Genomic DNA, 18,666 nt, shown 5'->3' with positions numbered 1-18,666 from the left:
ACATACAAATATATCTAATGAAAGACAGACCTCTGCTTCAAACAAACAAACAAACAAAAACAGGAAAAAACTTTTCATCCTATCTTCATTTGTTTTCTTTGTATAACCTCTTAAAAAATATTTTTGTAAAGGAATTTTGTTAAAGATCAGATCCAGAACGATTATCAAAACATGGAGTTTAAAATTAATAAAATTCGTTTTTTGCTTCGGTTTTTTTATAAATTGGGTAAGAGGGCCATTTAGTGAATGATAGCGGAATTATAGATTACCATAAAAACTCGTCAGAAATTGGCAAAGAAATGTTTTCTCTTAATTGACAAAAAAACTCGGAAAGAGTTAATAGACTTTATTGGACCTCAACAGTTTACAGTTTAAAATTGCAGTTTCAAAGCAGATTCAAAGGGCTCTAAACGATCCCAACCGAGGCATAATGGTCTTATCTAGTGAAACGATTGTCATTTCCAGTAAGAAAAATAAAAAATGCTATTTTACTACTCATTTTGCATTCGCCGTGTGATGCGCTAGCGTGACTTTACATATCTGCACTAAACATAGAAAGACATAAAAAAAACTTGGATGACATGGGGGTGAGTAAATTATCGTTTTTTTTTTATGAAAGTGGAATATTACTTTTTTACGGACATATTGTGTGCCGTTAAAGGTACAGTTAACTGTTTTGTGCCCTAACAGAGGGTATGCACGTGACGTCACCTTCGGCGAAAGTGACTGCGTTTACGTACACTGAGTGGCAAAAGACAGAGCGGCAGAATTTGTGTACAGTGTGAAATCAGAGAAAACACGGGGAAAGCGCGTCTACATAGGAAACGGCTGTTGTGCGATAGACTGTAATAACAAATTTAACAAGAATTCGGAGCTATCGTTTTACACACTGTCAAAAAACACCAAAAGGAGAAGTAAATAGATCGTCCATGCCAACATCCACCGACCACAGGTGGGTTGACAAGTTGCTAGGGTCAAGTATAGACAGTTTCATCGGACGCACGTGATACACGTCTGGATCTGAACCTTCCGGTTTCGTTTTTTTTATGGTCTGACTAGTTGCTAAACTGATCTCTTAAACAAATGCCTCGTCAAAAATAACAAATGTTTTGGTTTCCTAGGTAATATATGTGTTGTTGTTGTTTTTTGCTTGTTATATAAATAAACTATGTTTAAAGTACTTTGTGGTTGTTTATTATTAGCAGAGAAAAGTGACGTCAATGCATACCCTCTATATTTAACTGATACAAAATTGGTCCTTGAAGGTACACACTAGGTTCTTAGGGTAAAATATTTAGTTATGTACCTTTTTTCTGACAGTGTACAGCAGTGGTTTCCAAACTTTTTCAGCATGCGGCCCCCCTTGTGTACTGTGCATTCCTTCGCAGCCCCCCAAAGAAAATTTGTGACAAAAACTGTTCTAAAACTCAACATTTTAATAAAAAAAACATTTATACAAAAAAGTATTGCTTTTGGTTAGTAGCCTTATTTTTTATGTTTAATTACACAGAATTCATGATAAATTAATGTATTTCATAAAATGACATAAAACTGGGGCCCCCTTGGCACCATCTCGCGGCCCCAGTTTGAAAACCACTGGTGTACAGTACCACTCTTACCCGCATGTTCCCATGGATATGCGACTGTTCGCCATTCTGAGCCCCATACAAGATGATAACATGACAGCATTTTATTATAAAATTATTCACTTGTGTTCAAAGAAACAAATGTGTTGCTTTGATATTTTGAGCATTTATATAATGTTTGCATTTCCAGCTGTACTCATGAACTTTGATTTTGAAAGGATGTCAAATAGTTATTAATTTGATGTGTATACTCTCAGTGGTAGTCAGTTTGCCATGTGCCCTTAGGTCTTCCTGGTAGTTTGAGCCCTCTGAGTATTATAAACCAGCACTCCCATACCTGCATGTCTCTTTTGTTCTCTCTCACTGTCATTCGCATACACAGATTTCATACACTCTCCTGTGTTATAGTCCAGTCTGTACTCCCGCAGCAGACACCCCTGTATGATTAATTAAAGATAGATAAAGCTTTTCTGAAGCAAGCCCATTAGTTTTAATCAGTGCTTTGGGCTGTCCACAATCACTCTCACTGAAAAAAGAAAAAGCAAGTAAAATGCATGAAGGTTGATGGGATTACGATTTTCTTTATCCAGGTACGTAATTCCATCGCTGGATCGTTCCCATGCGGGCTTCTACAGGTGTATTGTCAGGAATCGGGTTGGGGCTTTGATGCAGAGGAGCACACAAGTCCAGGTCGCCTGTAAGTGGTACACTACATCCAGATAGACAAGTAATAAATCTCTTGCTTATTCATCTTTTTATTTACTTCCGTGTCCTTTACATCATCGACAGCAATAAGCAAAACCCAGCAAGACATTTCTCCAGTTTTGTTTTTTTATATTATGACACTTCGAATAGTGAAAACTCACCACTCATGCGTCAAGGAAAAATAAATACCTCTTATTTATAAAAAATATTATAAAATGTCTTCTGTATGCCCGGTGCAGAAACTCAGAGGTATGGGCGTTTGCTTAGTACTGTAGTGTTGATTCACCTTAAAAAACCAAAACACTGGCACCTTTTCACGTTAATAACACCAAAAACTTGATTGCTTTATATGAGCCAATGCTATGTTGTAAGCCCACAATGGTATGGTTAGGCCAAAAAAACACCTAGACATGGCAACACTGCAACACACAGTGTTTATTAAAATTGTACAACATTACCTTGTAAAATTACTTTGGTCAAAAAAGCAAATACTAAACACGCTAGACATTGCTGTGGTTTGTTTAAATGTGGTTGTCCCTCCTGAAACTTTGCAGTGTTTACGGGGCCTTTATGACTCCCATAAAATGATGCCAGGTGGTTGCTAGGGTGTTCTGGACTGTTATTGTTGTCAAGAGAGCATCCCCCCCCCAATCTTCCTTACGAAAATAAGCCATAGCCAGGACCAGACAGAATCTGCAGACTTTTTTAACTTTTTCTGTGGAATTTTTTTTGGAAAATTCGAGATGGTCCTCACTGCGGAACACAACATCCAGGGGGCGGGGTTGGATCTAGATCCAACTCCTCCCACTTTATATACTTTGTTCCGCCAAATGAACCAGTATATTTGCGTTGTTGCAGCCCGCCATAAGTTGCAACCTGTGGTCGCCAACGTTTGCTCTTATCAGTTTAAGTGTACGTTTGATTAATAGTCAAGAAAGATTCATAATTTAGAAAGTATCACAGTTAGGTGTAACGGGAAGGACACGTTCCTGACAATGTGAAAACACTGAAGGGATTTATTTGTACATTATCCAACTTATTACAAAGCTATTCCTATACGAGTAAATATAAAAACAAATGTATTTGATATCTTTTATTAGCAAATAAAAAAAGTTAACCATCTATGAGGGAAACCTGTTTCCTATTGGCTGTAAGCAAAGACGCGTTAAAACGTCCATAAAAGATAAACATTCAATTTATTAATTTCTAAATAACATGCCATAGCCTATATATTTTAATAATTATGCATATTTATACTGTATTCATTCATAGGTCTTAAACTGCATGTGGTAAGATTACTCGTAGTCTTACCCGAAATGTTTTACTCCAAAACATTATAGCAAAAAAATTACATTTCACCCTAAAGGCACTACTTTTATTGTAGTCATAAATAAAGGTTGTTTTTATGTCAAAAGAATAACTTAATTACGTTACGAGTTAATGCGGAAATGGTAACGCAGCAACACGTGTATGACGTGTCTTGTGGTAAAACTGTCGTCCAATGGGATCTCTGGATCTGGATACAGCTCCGCCCCTGGATCTGAATCCAACCCCGCCCTCTGGATGTCGTGTTCTGCAGTGAGGCGCTACTGGAAAATTCTGCGGAATGATTTTATATGTTTTGATTTTTTTGAGAACTTAAGCTGTAAATTGCATCTAAAATAATTACTTTTTAAAGGCTTACAATGAAAATAAATACATGAAACCAATGAGTCCTCTAAAATAAACTGGACCAACATAAACCAGATAATGTGCATGTAAAGATAGAATTATAGTTTGTATATAAAATGACATAAATTATTGTTTATAGTGTTATATATTATAGCAGAATAAAACGCTTGTGTTAATACGTTCTCATTTTGAATTTAGCACCTATGAAGATCATTTCATACATTTTACAACACAATGGTAACTTAATATTAAACATAACAAGAGCATTCATCTTGTAAACAAATTTAAAATGATCATGTGTTGACTGTGGCGCGTCTCATAGACCAGTGGTTCTCAAACTGGGGTCCGGGGCCCCCAGGGGGGCTGCGAGATGGTGCCAGGGACCCCCAGTTTTATGACATTTTATAAAATACATTAATTTATCATGAATTCTGTAAAATTAAACCCTTAAAAAATAAGGCAACACCACTTTGTATAATTTAATGTTTTGTTTAATTAAAATGTGAAGTTTTAGAACTGTTTTTTTGTCATAAATTTTCTTTGGGGGGGCCGTGAAAGAATGCACCATACACAAAGGGGGCCGCACGCTGAAAAAGTTTGAGAACCACTGACATAGACGACAGAGTCAAGTGAGATCTGCTTATAGCCGCATTCACATTAGCAGCAACTAGCAGTATCATGTTGCATTTCCACAGCTTCGGTAGAGGCGGCAAGTGTGGGTGATGTACATGTTAAGTCAATGCAAAGACGCAATTAGGCATCCTGCCGCATGGGACGGCGAGAATGACGCGGAACGCGCGGCGCAAATGGCGTGGAAATGCGCAAGATGACCAATTAGGACCTTGCTGTAATAGGGACGTGATTACAGGAAGCGAGCGGAGTTACAGAAACCCCTCCCATGACGCGAATTTCCGCGTGAATGTCTCAAATAACTAGAATTTCAAATGCAAAAGAAGCGAGTAAACTCAAATGTTCAAGCGTCCAACTACGCGCGAATAGCGCATTTTTGCCGCCTCTACCGTGGCTGGTGTAAACACAGCATCAGAGCGACGCATACTCATTGATTTCAATGGAAGCTTGGGGACTTCAGGCGAAACGAGCGACAGTGACCGTTGGCGACTGGATTGGGTGTGTCCAGTTGCGTGACAAAGTTGCAAACTTTATGCAAATTATGAGGGACTTTCAGGAGCGACTACCAATGAAAACGAAGCAGTGGAGTTCACGTAATCCGTCTCTCGTCAGATACTGGAGTGGAAGTTACTCATTTGTTCATGACAACCAGATATAGAAACACCTCTTTTGAAGAGATGAGTGACACACAGCGACAAAGTTGTGAATTTACCTTTACTCAACGTTAAGTTTTATTTCATCTCAAATATCAAATGGTCCGTGCTCTCTATCATTAAAAATGATCAAAGCCAGAGGCGAACACTACTTACAGTATTTTTACTTTCTACATAAAAGTACATTTTTAAGTATTCATACATTTTTAAATATTTGTATCAGTGTTTTCTTTGGAAAACATACATTCCAAAGCATATTATCCTAATTTTTACTCCACTACATTTCATAATTTCAAGTTTTTGGTTTATATTTAATATGTAAAGGAACAATATGTAGGATTGTGGCCAACACTGGTACTGCAATCACAAAACTGGTGGCCAATACACAACATGACAACATAAACATCAGTTGAGGGCTGCAACTCCACTTTTTAAATGACAATATCCTGGCCAGACCACTGTTGTGTTATAAGTATTTGAAATGATTTCTTGATGTCTAATGAAATATCAGGGCCATTTTATGATTAATTGATATACATTTCTTACATACTGTTCCTTTAAGTACATTAAACATCTAGTTTTTTTTACTTTTACTTAAGTAAAAAGTACTTTACTTTTACTTAAGAAAAGTAAAAGTACACAATTTTAATGTAATAAGGTATTAAATCAATTTCAATATGCAATATAAAAGGAATACGCAGTATGATTCTATGCTTTAGATAAAAGCACAGATGCTTGGAAAATTTACTTAAAAAATAGTAGTGTCCGCCTCTGGTCAAAGCAAACAGCGCGCGCAGGGTTAATGTACTTGTCAATGATGGCTCACAAACATGCGGGAGAGGCTATGTATGTGTCCTTGTTGTCTATGACTATGTGTGTACTCAATGACAGGCATTAAATCCACTGAGTTTTCCGCGGAAATCTGCGGGCACGGATTCCGTTTGGGCCTGGCCATAGCCTAAAAATGTAGGTCAGAATACTTTATTCCAGTAATAGCAGAAATTGCACACATCTCCTCAACAAGCCATCTGATTTGAGGTATTATGAGTTTCGTATCTGTGGCAAAACTGCCGTGAATCAGTTATACAACAAAGTTTAATACTTAAAGTTAAGAAATTGAAATGGGAACATAACAACAAATGCTGAAATCTTTCATGTTGTGCCTGGTTACAATACAGTATGAGTTAGAAAACTGTTTTTTCACAAAATTGGAAAATCGAGGTCACATTTTCTTGTTCTTGTCTTCTTTCCTCACCCTGATTTGGACTTCCTTTCTTCTCCCTTTATCAGACATGGAAGGCTTCGTGGAAAGCGAACGATCTCAGGTTGTGTCCCAGGGGGAGGCGGCATTGATCTCTCCCCCACAGATCCACAGCTTTCCCCGACCCGGGATCACGTGGTTTCGAGACGGACGCAAGATTCCCCCAAGCAGCCGCATGTGAGTTTTTCTTTACTTGTGCTTTTTGCTCAACTTAATGGCTTCTTTTATTGCAAAAGAGCTATTACAGTACCTTACACAAAGAGAGTACAATGTTATATAGCATAATTACTCCAGAACTTCCTGTCTGAGGGGGTTCAAGCTCCGACTCGCATTGATAAAGTCTCTTATAATAAGAACCCCTGTTGACTTTAGACTAAATGTGATTGAAAGCTAGAGAGGAAGCCGGCAACACGGGAGCCAATTAGACAAAATGGACAAAAGGCTCTTATTGATGACCTTGGATGATTGGCAGGCCTTACGGCCGAGAGCACACTGAGTCGGTTGTGCGTGCATGCCATGCGGTATGCGCGTTCGAGCTCGCTCGGTGCTCTGTGTTAGAAAGGTCTCTGTAATCACCCGAGATCAATTTACTTCGTCCACCAGCAGGAGGCTCAACCAAAACAGTCTGTGTGTTTAATGATCTATAATACATGCTGATCATCCAGAGTGTCACATCTGACATGAGGGCTTTAGACACTTACAGGAGGCGGAGGCCGCTGTGTTCCCCCATCCCGCTGACTGGAGAACATTCAGACTCTGTATTTTAGCCGGGGTATATCCGGGAAATCCCAGATGAGACCTCAGGCATTGAGGCAGGGTTATATAAACATCTGAGGTTTCCAGCTGCGTGGCTCGGCCCTCCATTCTCTCACTCTCTCTCTTCCCCTCTCCGTGTCTCTCGGGTGGCAGTAACGGTCGTGTATGATGGTGAGAGGGCCTGACAGTGTACGATTTGTTTGTTGCTCCTTCTGTGCATTGATATTCCGCTGCGTTTTCGGTTTGGTCTCTCCGAAAGCCCTCACGCTAATTGCGCTGGAGTCGGTATAATCTGGACCGATCAGGCCTCGGCTGACAGAAACACAGGCTCTAATCTCGCTGCTCTCCAAGTGTCGACTCTCATTTAACCACACTCACTCGCGCATGACCTGCATCTCGGCTCCAGCAATCGTAAAACACTTATCCACTCGAGTCTTCAATGCAAATAGCATAACCATCCCAGTCTATTGGCTGCGCGGGGGATTTCTTGGTGCTCGGGTGTTGTAAGTTGTTTATCGACACGATGCCAGTTGTTATTGTGTTTCTTAGTTTCTGTTCTCTCTCAATCCCCAGAGCTATCACTCTGGACAACACCCTGGTCATTCTCTCGGCGGTGGCTCCGGACGCAGGCCGTTACTACGCTCAGGCCGTCAACGACAAGAACGGAGAGAACAAGACCAGTCAGCCTGTCATCCTCAATGTGGAAAGTGAGTTGTGAATAGGAATAGTGGTTTCTGTGAAGGATTTTGTCTAGACTAGGGGTCTCCAACAGGGGGTCCACAAATTATTGTTTAATCCTAAATGATTTTTTTGTGTTAAAATAAAGAATTAACTATCAAAAAGCTAAAGAAACTTAATTCAACTTGTTGATTTATTATCCTTACATTATTAAAGCTGCAGTCTGTAATAAAAAACAGTTATAGCAAGTATAGATTGAGTCAAAAACTTACCTTACACAAATTCAATGGTAAGCTTATAAAAATGATTTAAAGTTTGAGCTGTTGGGTTTCCAGAGAAATTTTGTTTTGCAATACACATAACCAAAGGCGTAGCCGACATCTTAAAAGTGGGGGGGTATGGGGAGCTATCAATAGATATGTATATGTATAGCACTCTATGCACAATCCATTCATATAGATCAGTGGGTTCAGTAGATCAGTAGAATAAATATATATGTGGACAAATTAAAGGGACACTCCACTTTTTTGGAAAATGTGCTAATTTTCCAGCTCCACTAGAGTTAAACATTTGATCTTACCGTTTTGGAATCCATTCAGCTGATCTCAGAGTCTGGCGCTACCACTTTTAGCATAGCTTAGCATAATCCATTGAATCTGATTAGACCATTAGCATCGTGCTAAAAAATAACCAAAGAGTTTTGATATTTTTTCTATTTTAAACTTGACTCTTCTGTAGTTACATTGTGTACTAAGACAGACAGAAAATTAAAAGTTGTGATTTTCTAGGCAGATATGGTTAGGATTATACTCTCATTCTGGTGTAATAATCAAGGACTTTGCTGCTGTGACATGGCTGCAGCAGGCGTAGTGATATTACGCACTGCCTGAAAATAGTCCCCTGCTATTGACCTGAAAGTAACCTAGGGCAGTGGTTCCCAAACTTTTTCAGCGTGCGGCCCCCCCTTGTGTATGGTGCATTCCTTTGCGGCCCCCCAAAGAAAATTTGTGACAAAAAAAATTCTAAAATTCAACATTTGAATAAAAAAACATTAAATTATACAAAAAAAGTAGGGATTTTGGTTTGTAGCCTTAATTTTATAGGTTTAATTACACAGAATTCATGATAAATTAATCTATTTCATAAAATGTCATAAAACTGGGGCCCCCCTGACACCATCTCGCGGCCCCCCTGGGGGCCCCAGCCCCCAGTTTGAAAACCACTGACCTAGGGGACTGTTTTCGCCCAGTGCGTAATATAGCAGCTTCTAATATTCGTCTTAGTACACAATTTAACTACAGAAGTTTTAAATAGGAAAAATATCGAAAATCTTTGAAATTTTTTTTAGCGCGATGCTAATGGTCTAATCAGATTCAATGGATTGTGCTAAGCTATGCTAAAAGTTGTAGCGCCAGACCCGGAGATCAGCTGAATGGATTCCAAAATGCTTAACTCTAAGGGAGCTGGAAAATGAGTATATTTTCAAAAAAGTGGAGTGTCCCTTTAATGTTTTTTTGTCCGTTGTTTAATTAACATTAGAAACAGACAGATATGAGTACAGTACGCTCACGGATCCAAAATTCGTCTTACATTCACTTAAAACAGAGTGGGCTTATGCCGAGATGTATAGTAACGAAGTAGAACTACTTCACTACTGTACTTAAGTACTAAAAGGCAGTATCTGTACTCTACCGAAGTATTATTTTTTTCTCCTACTTCCACTTTTACTTCAGTACATATTTTCGATGAGTTTAATACTTTTACTCCGATACATTTTTTTATGTGCTGTATCGTTACTCGTTACACTTAAATGTTACAAATCATTCCAAACCCACATTATCACTGCAAGAGCGGTGATATACATTAGAAACACACACACATCGTGGTCTAAACCAATCAGAGATAGTGAAGGGGGGACCCCTCCCTCCCTCTCACTCACAAATATGAGCCGCGGTTGTAAACAAATGTGAAGCGAAGAGAGAGCCAAAGTGCGCAACAGAGAGAAAAAATGCGTTAAAGAGGCCATTACCATTACATCAACTAATATTTCATTAATACTTAATTCTCTATTGTCATATCAGTTAAATTAATCTGAATTAATCTGAACATTTCTGTCCTTGTACTGCTGCTACAGCCAAAGGAATTGAAGAGTTTCGTTGCAAAACGAGATAAATCCATTTTTTACATTTTTGTCAAAACATGTTTATTATTATGTTATCATGTTATTATTTTGTTTTATGGTGCTACTTAGCTGTATTTTTTAAGTTATGAAGGTTTAAATCAAAACAAACCAACTGCAGTTGCATTGAAATTAATTGGAATGCACAACCAAAAAACGAGATTTCTGAACAATTAAAAAAACGGTCGTTATCTCGTTTTGCAACGAAACTCTTCAATTGTGAGTGTCCTTTAGCTTAAACATATGAAGTAATATAAACAATATTATATTCAAACTTTTTACTGTTTTCTTTAATAACTACATTACACAATAGTACTTTTACTTTCAGTACTTGAGTAGTATATTTTAAAATAAACTACTTGCAGTACGTAAGTACAAAACATGTTTAATACTTTAGTACTTCCACTTAAGTGCTGGGCTTAAAGAGCACTTTAACTTCTAATCAAGTCACTTTTTTGATAAAGCACTTGTACTTTTACTCAAGTCTGGGTCCCTAGTACTTCATACTTCATACATGGGTTTATGAGGAAAATCACTGTATTTTTTAGTAAATATGTCATATATTAAATATAACTCGCATTGTGTTCGTCCCAAAAAGATAATCTTATACCTCAAGATAACTTGAGGATGGGTTAATCATGGGGTAATTTTCATTTTGAGATTAACTATCCTTTTAAGAAAAGTTGTACAACATGTACATCAATAGTTACTTTGATGTCTTTACAGCAGTGGTCTCCAACATGGTGCCCGCGAGCACCCGGTTGCCCACATGGAGTCTGTGAGTTGCCAGCAAAAGCACATTCTATTAATACTCTGTTTTAATATTTATGTATTACATATTTTTATATTAGCTTGGCTTCTTTTATGTATGTTAACATTATAAACAATAATAAAACATATCAACAAGTCAAATAAAATAACAAGTAAAACAAAACGTGTTTCGAGTAAATATCAAAAAGTAGCCCTCCAGATTGTTTTATCCGTTGTGGTAGCGCTTTTTCACAAAAAGATTGGAGCCCCCTGCTTTACAGTACTGTCGTCATGCATCTAAATATATTATGTGTGTTATTAACTCTTACCCTGCCATTTAAGAGAAAACGCTTCCCTGCCAATGACGAGTTTTTCTGTATTTCCGCTATTATCCATAGGTGGCGCTCTTACCCAACTTAAAAAACCCAGAAGTATTCCATTAGGGCAAACAGTTCAAACTCCGTGTATTTTTTGAGGATCGCTCTAATCTGATCTCTATCAAAAGTCATTTTTCAAGTCAGCTTTTTGCTCAAAATTTCGTATTTTTGAAGAAACCTACCCATATTTGAGAAATGATCAAAAGAGAACAAATGAATATTGGATAAAACGTTTTGTTTTGTTAAAAGCAGAGGGTCTGTTCTTTCATTTGATATATTGTTTGTTTTCTGAAAGGCGTTAAACTTTTGTAAAAATCATAAAAATGTTGGCGCTGACTGGCAACTTTTTTTTAAAAAACGCTGGCGGGGAAAGAGTTAAAGGTCAGGTTTAAAACGCAATACTCAGTTATATAAACAAAACATTTAAGATACCGGGCCCCTGCTCATTTTGGTCGTTTTAATCATACTAATATCATTGGAGGGAAAAATGTGAAAACAGTAGGGAGTGAATGGATGCGTGGTGAACTTGAACTGATTGCCCACATAAGCACCATTGTTCAGTGAGTAGCACACGCTGCCTACAAGGTAGCTTTAAGTGTATGTAATTATTTCCTGTGTTGAATGTATTTAATGGCCACACTGTCCAACAGGTGACCTCCATCGCCCCCTAATGGTTCGAACCAGATTTGCTGCACACCAAATAATCGGCACAGGCTCAACTCAAGTGTTTCAAGAATCGATATTTCCCAGCTTGCTGCGCAGTAGATTGCGAATATGTGGCATGTGGTGAAGCTTCATAGAGCTGTGTATGATAGCGGTGGTCCTGTGGTGCCACAATGACAGGGTGATTAAGCACCCTCATAAAAACAGCCTCTGTCTTTAATAAACCCCACAATATCAGATTTATGAAAAAAGAGAGACCATAAACACCCGCTATAACTCTAATCCAAGCGTCCACGTCTATAGAAAAGGAAGCAAATAATGTGGAATCGGATCAGGATCTAGAAAAAAAGAGATCGGCGATTGAGGCCAGAGAATCAATGGGCAGCTAAAGGCTTCCAGGAGCCGACAAATAATTGCATGCCATTTAATCATGTCGCTGGTGTCTTTCAATCAGACCCCATTCTGCAGCACAGCACATTAGAGGAGACATTACAGTGCACTTACAGGAGGAGAGGCCGAGGACAATTACATATATAATACTGAGCACGTAATGGCGAGGGTTGAGCGAAGGAGAAGTACAAGTACTCTGAGCTTAAAGAGTATCTTTATGTCTGATTTCTTTCCCCTTTCACCTCCACCTACACTCTCGCTTTACTGCTTCTCTTCTCAGAGGAACATTTTAAAGGGTTTTCTGGCTTCGCAGGCACCCTGCGACTGTACAAAAAGGCCCTGGTGGAGTCTAATGGATGGGTGTGAATCCATGGTCCGTAGAAGTAGTGTCGATTTTTCTACTAAGGAAGACTCTTGCGTCCAAGCTGTCAGAAAGTAATATATTTCCTGAAATTTAAAAGCGACGTTGTTTGTGTTCTGTTTGTCTCTTTAGATGTTGGTGGCCCAGCAGACCCCATCGCTCCCACTATAATAATCCCACCGAGGAACACCAGTGTGATGGTGGGCACGTTTGAGGTCACGCTGGAATGTGTGGCCAATGCGAGGTGTGTGAGCACGAGCCCTCGAAATGACCTCTATCAGACTATTAAAACCCAATTCTGTTTATTTGTTACCTTCGGGCGACTCTTGTCTCTCATTCCTTGCCCGTGTTTGTCCGTATTTCTTTCCTGTTTCTCCAGGCCTCTCATTAAACTCAGCCTTACATGGCGAAAAAATGGAGTGCCGGTAAACCGAGGCCTTAGGGACTTTGGCCGTCGTCTGACAATCAGCGGTCCATTGGTCAGTGACAGCGGCTACTACGAGTGCGAAGCCTCTCTCCGAAGCAGCAGCGCCCCCTCTGTCAGAGCTGGGGCACATCTGCACGTTCTGGGTAAGAATGGCACCTGGACCAATATTTGATTGTAAATGTGCCTTATAGTGAAAGCATTTACTCACCTGCATGATTTTCTCATTTTAAATTTGAAGGTTTTTTTAATCAAACTCTGCAGTTCGTTCATTTCTCCGGAAGTAAATGCTCATTTATAAGCCAATACTTTGCGCTTGGTCAATTACAGCCTTGAGTCGTCTCGAGTCCATATGAGCTTGCGCATTTCGATTGTGGCTTTTTTGCCCATTATTCCATGCAAATATGCTCCAACTCTACCAAATTAAACGGAGAGTGTGTAATTTTCCAGTCGTATGCTAGATTTTCAATTGGATTCAAGTCAAGGCTCTGGCTGGGTCATTCCAGAATATTAACCTTCTTCTTTGAAGCCAATCCTTCAATGCGGTGCAGATTATTATCCTGCTAGAAAATGAGTCTTTGAACTAAACCCAGATATCTGGCTGACTAAAACAGGTTTATTCAAGGATTCGCCTGTTTTGAGATCCATCCACGCCGACCTTGATGACAATGGGCCCTCATTTATCAAACGAATGTAGAAACGTCCGCTTACGCCAACACCCGCATGTGATTCATTAAACTTTCACATGCGACCAATTCTGTCGCACGAATAAACGGGTGTTGATAAATGTGACGGCTGATAACAATCATAATTCGAATATTATGCCCATATAAATTAAGTTCACGACATTAAGGATTGTAAAATGGCCACGTTTCCATGGATACTGAACTTTGACCTTTCAAGTTCAAACGAAATAGCTTGAAAAGAAAAATAAGTAGTCGTGAAAATGCAGTTCGGAGCTTGATCGCTGCAGAGAAATTGCAATGTACATATTTCATGTTTCATACATCAATAAAGTGCTCCGAAACTAAACCACACAAGGGTCATAAGAGACATAAAACCAACCTAAAAACAAACAAACCAAAAATCTAATACAAAATACAAAAAAATCTATAGTTATTCATCAAATTAACAGTACAAAGCTACTTTTATATCTATTTGTTCTACATCTCAGGACTATGTACTTCATCCCAGATGAGAGTAACTGAAATTTACTGTGCAAAGGATGCCAGTCATCATCTAGAATTGAAATGGCCAACCTCTGCAACTGTTTGGTGTACAGGGATGCCACATCTTGTTTTGATTCCCCTATCAGATGACTAGCCCATTTTATTATCTGGTATAAATGATTTTTAGATTTTAAGGATGTGTGAGCATACCGTGGACCACCACAGAGAAGGACAACACTCATTCAATAAAAACGTGGTAAAACATTTTTGTATGGTCAACATGAAATATATATATGAAGAGTTTGGTTTCAAAACGCAATAAATTCATTTTGACAAATTTCCGTAAAAACATGTTTTCTATACCAAGATGAAAACCACTATTTTCTGTTACAAACTTTCACACAGCATCTTTAGGTTATAATAACATTAAAAATTCTAATCCATAATATAATTTTCAAAGATTTGTTATAAAACAGATTTTTTTCCACAAAATACAATAATCCATGACAAGATTTTTTCAAAATGCTATAAATCTATTTAATCAATATATAAATGTGTATTCATCTTTGCCATGTTATATTCATTTAGTTGACTAGTGGTATAGACCCCGTTAAGGTTTGTAAACATTGAATGACTATCGGTGCGCGCGCAGCATGGGGTCAAACTGTTCATACCATTTATGCTTTCTAGTTTAATCTAACAGGGCTGAAAAATGATAACTTACCTCAAATGAAGTGAGCACTACAAACTAGGGCTGTCAAAATTAACGCGTTAATAACGCGTTAACGCAAATTCATTTTAACGCCACTAATTTTATTAACGGAGATTAACGCAACGCGCAATTTCTGTTTGACCCTTGGTCCAGCCCATAGTTGAATGAACAGAGACGCAGACAAATGTGACTCTCTCTAAATGAGTAAAAGGTTTTCATAGAAATAAGAACATTATAAATCGTCTACCAAATCCAATGCTCTAAATGCTCGTTGGACATCTGATATGATCGTTATTTATACGTCTGAGAGGTGTAACGTTACCGTCCTCCTAATGCTTAATCTAATACAAAAATGCGTCTCAATTCATTTTGGTTTCGCTTTTATGCATGCCTTAGAAAATAGACTGCAGGACTTGCTTGATGTTAAAATAGTCATTAAGAGAGATAAAGTTCGGTACCTGATTAATGTTAAAGAGTTATTAAGAGCGACAAGACTAAAAAGCGATCCCCTCACGCTGACTGACTGATATCTGAAGCGCGTGCACACAGACGCGCGAGTGCGCGACCCGGATATATAGACATCTACACAGAATTACAGTTTTACAAATATCTGTTTTGATAAGAATTCACGCATGTAGGCTCTATAATCTGTTATGTTTTAAGTAAATGTTTGGTTAACTGTTGGGTAAAACTATCTGATGTGTAACATTATATTAGATCACTTAGATTTTAAGCAGTCTGTCTCAATGTCAATCAAACAAAAGGAAAAAAAGTTGAACATACATTGATGATGTTTTTGCTTTGTGTGTGCTAAATCTATTAGTTTTACCAGTGATTTTAAGGTATTGATGTGGTAATATAATGTATGGATGTGGACATTTTTGTGGTAATTTGACTCTTTCAACTTCAAACACGTGTAGTTCTGTCATATTTTGTTATATTTCAACAAATCATGCATTGTTCTATGTTTTAATAGAGAATGTCAAAATATGAACAACTATTTTTTTTAAATTTGCCAATTCCGACTCAACTTGCCAGCACAGGTCACAAATGATGCAGCAGCAAACAAAAATGGAGAAAGAAAAATCTTCTGAAAGGAAAATTCATATACAAAACAATGGCTGGTGATTCTGTTAAAATGTAAACAGGCTGTTGTTAACATACATTTGCATAAAGCATCTATATATGTATATATGATTAGAATATTAAAAACCTGAAAAGTGTTAAATTAGGGTAAATTTAGAATGGATAAAAATGTGCGATTAATTTGCGATTAATCGCAGTTAACTCATGAAATCATGCGATTAATCTAGATTAATTTTTTTAATCTATTGACATCCCTACTACAAACACAAGCCTCTTTGATCTTTGCATTGTCCCAGTCTGCACGTTTAATTGCTTGCAGCCGCAGATGCAGGAATCCCGAAAAACTTAACGGCAGACCTGGTGCGATTTTCAAAGCCCACGACGCAAGTAGGCATTTTTGACGATACCGAATAATACGCAACTCAATCTGCTGTAATGACAGCGATCAACGTTTTGGTCCTGCTCGATTTCGTTGACCTTGAATAAAAAAATGTCAAGTTTTTCATAAGATCCCCTGGGGTCAATGTGTTAGCATGACAGAAGCTTGATGCTGTCGTGTGAGAACAAGCAACAGCCAGCATTTTTCCTTCGCCCGAGTGCCTCTCACGTAAATTTTTAGATTTTGATGGCTTACGTTTCTTCCCGCCACAAAAAAACACCACAGGTTTATCAATGCCATCAAAAGTATTGTTTTGTTTTGTGTTTGTTGAACACAAAGTACAAAGTAGATGAGGAAAACCCTAACCCAACCATAACCCTATTCTTTGTGTATTCAAAGCGCCGCCATTATTGTTTACAATGCGTGGAATAGAGACAGAGCGCAGTTATGCAAACCTGAAAAACACGCCCACCGGGGGGGAATTCAATCCAACCGTCTCCATCGACCCTGCACTGCGAGAGGCCGCCTCCTTGTCATTTCTGGCTTATAACAAAAAACTGAATAATGCCTAAAAGCTGCTGTGTGACAATATGTACAGCTAACAAGCCAAAGAACCCAGAAATACGTTTTTATAAACTGTAGAGCCGTAAAACCCAGCCTTTGAGGAGAAAAAAGTGGATCGCCGACTACATTTCCCCCTAGTGGACGCAGTTCTACTAATATGAGTACTATGAAAAGTTGCCTGTTTCCACTTTTCTGTCTGTAAACGCTCGTTTTTTGAGCTCGACAGCTTATAAAAACTTATTTCTGGGTTCTTTGGCTTGTTAGCTGTACATCTTGTCACACAACAGCTTTAAGGCATTATTCAGTTTTTTTGTTATAAGCCAGAAATGACAAGGAAGCGGCCTCTCTCAATACAAAGTCAATGGAGACGGTTGGATTGTTTTCCCCCCCGGTGGCCGTGGTTTTCAGGTTATTACGCGCTGCGCTCTGTCTGTATGGTGCACTGTGATTTGTCAAGCAAATTAATTGCATTCTGCATAGAAGGAGGACTGGTGTTTATCGCGTTTTGGGAAAATATGGAGAAAAGATGTCGGAATAACATGACGGATATTGGATTTTGCGTAAATTTAAGAAATTACTTTTAAATACTGACCAGATAAAATACTGATTTTGGCGGTAACTAATAAAAAAAGGCGTTTATTGCATTTTGGATCCAAACTCTTCAAATATAAACATTAGTAATTATGTTAATCATTTTATTATATATTTACAGCCGCGGAAAAGACACATTAAATATTTTATTACAAATCAGGGTTATTCCATAAAATTTTTATTTCTGAAATTTTCCTAAAATATATGTAAAAACATTAGCATTTTGTTATTGATTTTCAACTTGTTTTCTCTGCAGTAAATTGCAGTAAATAAATGCAAAAAAAATTATTTTATTAAAAACTATATATATATATATATATATATATATATATATATATATTATATATATATATATATATATATATATATATATATATATATATATATATATATATATATATATATATATATATAAGTTACATTTATGGATTTGGTGTTTTTATATTTTGCCTTGCTGCATAAAAATATAAATAAATATCATGCTGTATATGTGAATTTTATTGCAGGTTTGCACATAACAGTGTAGACAGAATTAGTAAATTAATGACAATTCACATAAAATACGTGCATCTTTCTTTTCAGATGGACTGTAAAACAAACTCTCTTTCTCTGTGCGCACACACAAGGATGCTTGTGAATTTAATGCAGTCTTATATATTTCTGAAATTGGACTGCTGTTTAAAGCTGTGAAAGTTGTTAAAGCGCTAACTATAGTAATTGCTATATGTTTTACTTTAGCAAATACTGAAGTTGTTTTTAGCAGAAATCTAATTTTCCAGTTGTTAAACTAAACAAAAACACAATTTCTAACCTTTAATTCCTTTTAAAATAGAATACCAAATGACTAAAACATACAGCTAACTCAAAACTTGCGCACATGAGGTGAAACCTGACGTGAGATTAGATCATAGCGCATATAAATAAATGCCTTGCGTGAAAACAACTCCGTTTTCTGTTGTACACTTGCTTGATAGATGAGGGCCAATATACTTTCAAATCAATAAGCAAGATGATCAAGATGGTTATCCTGAATGTTGGACTGTATTTAGTTTGTGCCAAACACATACATTACATGTTCTTT

At 37.6% G+C, this 18,666-nt stretch overlaps 1 protein-coding gene across 6 annotated transcripts in view; it reads left to right on the top strand.

The window, feature by feature from the left end:
• Nucleotides 1–18,666, top strand: part of sdk2a (sidekick cell adhesion molecule 2a) — a 252,076-nt gene that overhangs the window by 140,097 nt on the left and 93,313 nt on the right. For all 6 annotated transcript variants that reach the window (XM_073856927.1, XM_073856926.1, XM_073856925.1 and 3 more), the window contains exons 3-7: nt 2,177–2,283; nt 6,536–6,683; nt 7,836–7,969; nt 12,793–12,904; nt 13,040–13,230. In XM_073856927.1, the coding sequence (XP_073713028.1) occupies nt 2,177–2,283; nt 6,536–6,683; nt 7,836–7,969; nt 12,793–12,904; nt 13,040–13,230 (692 nt within the window). The remainder of the gene's footprint in view (nt 1–2,176; nt 2,284–6,535; nt 6,684–7,835; nt 7,970–12,792; nt 12,905–13,039; nt 13,231–18,666) is intronic.

The sequence above is a fragment of the Misgurnus anguillicaudatus genome, chromosome 19 (assembly GCF_027580225.2).
Source record: "Misgurnus anguillicaudatus chromosome 19, ASM2758022v2, whole genome shotgun sequence".
NCBI classification, from domain to species: domain Eukaryota; kingdom Metazoa; phylum Chordata; class Actinopteri; order Cypriniformes; family Cobitidae; genus Misgurnus; species Misgurnus anguillicaudatus.
This window is presented reverse-complemented; position numbering and strand designations above follow the sequence as displayed.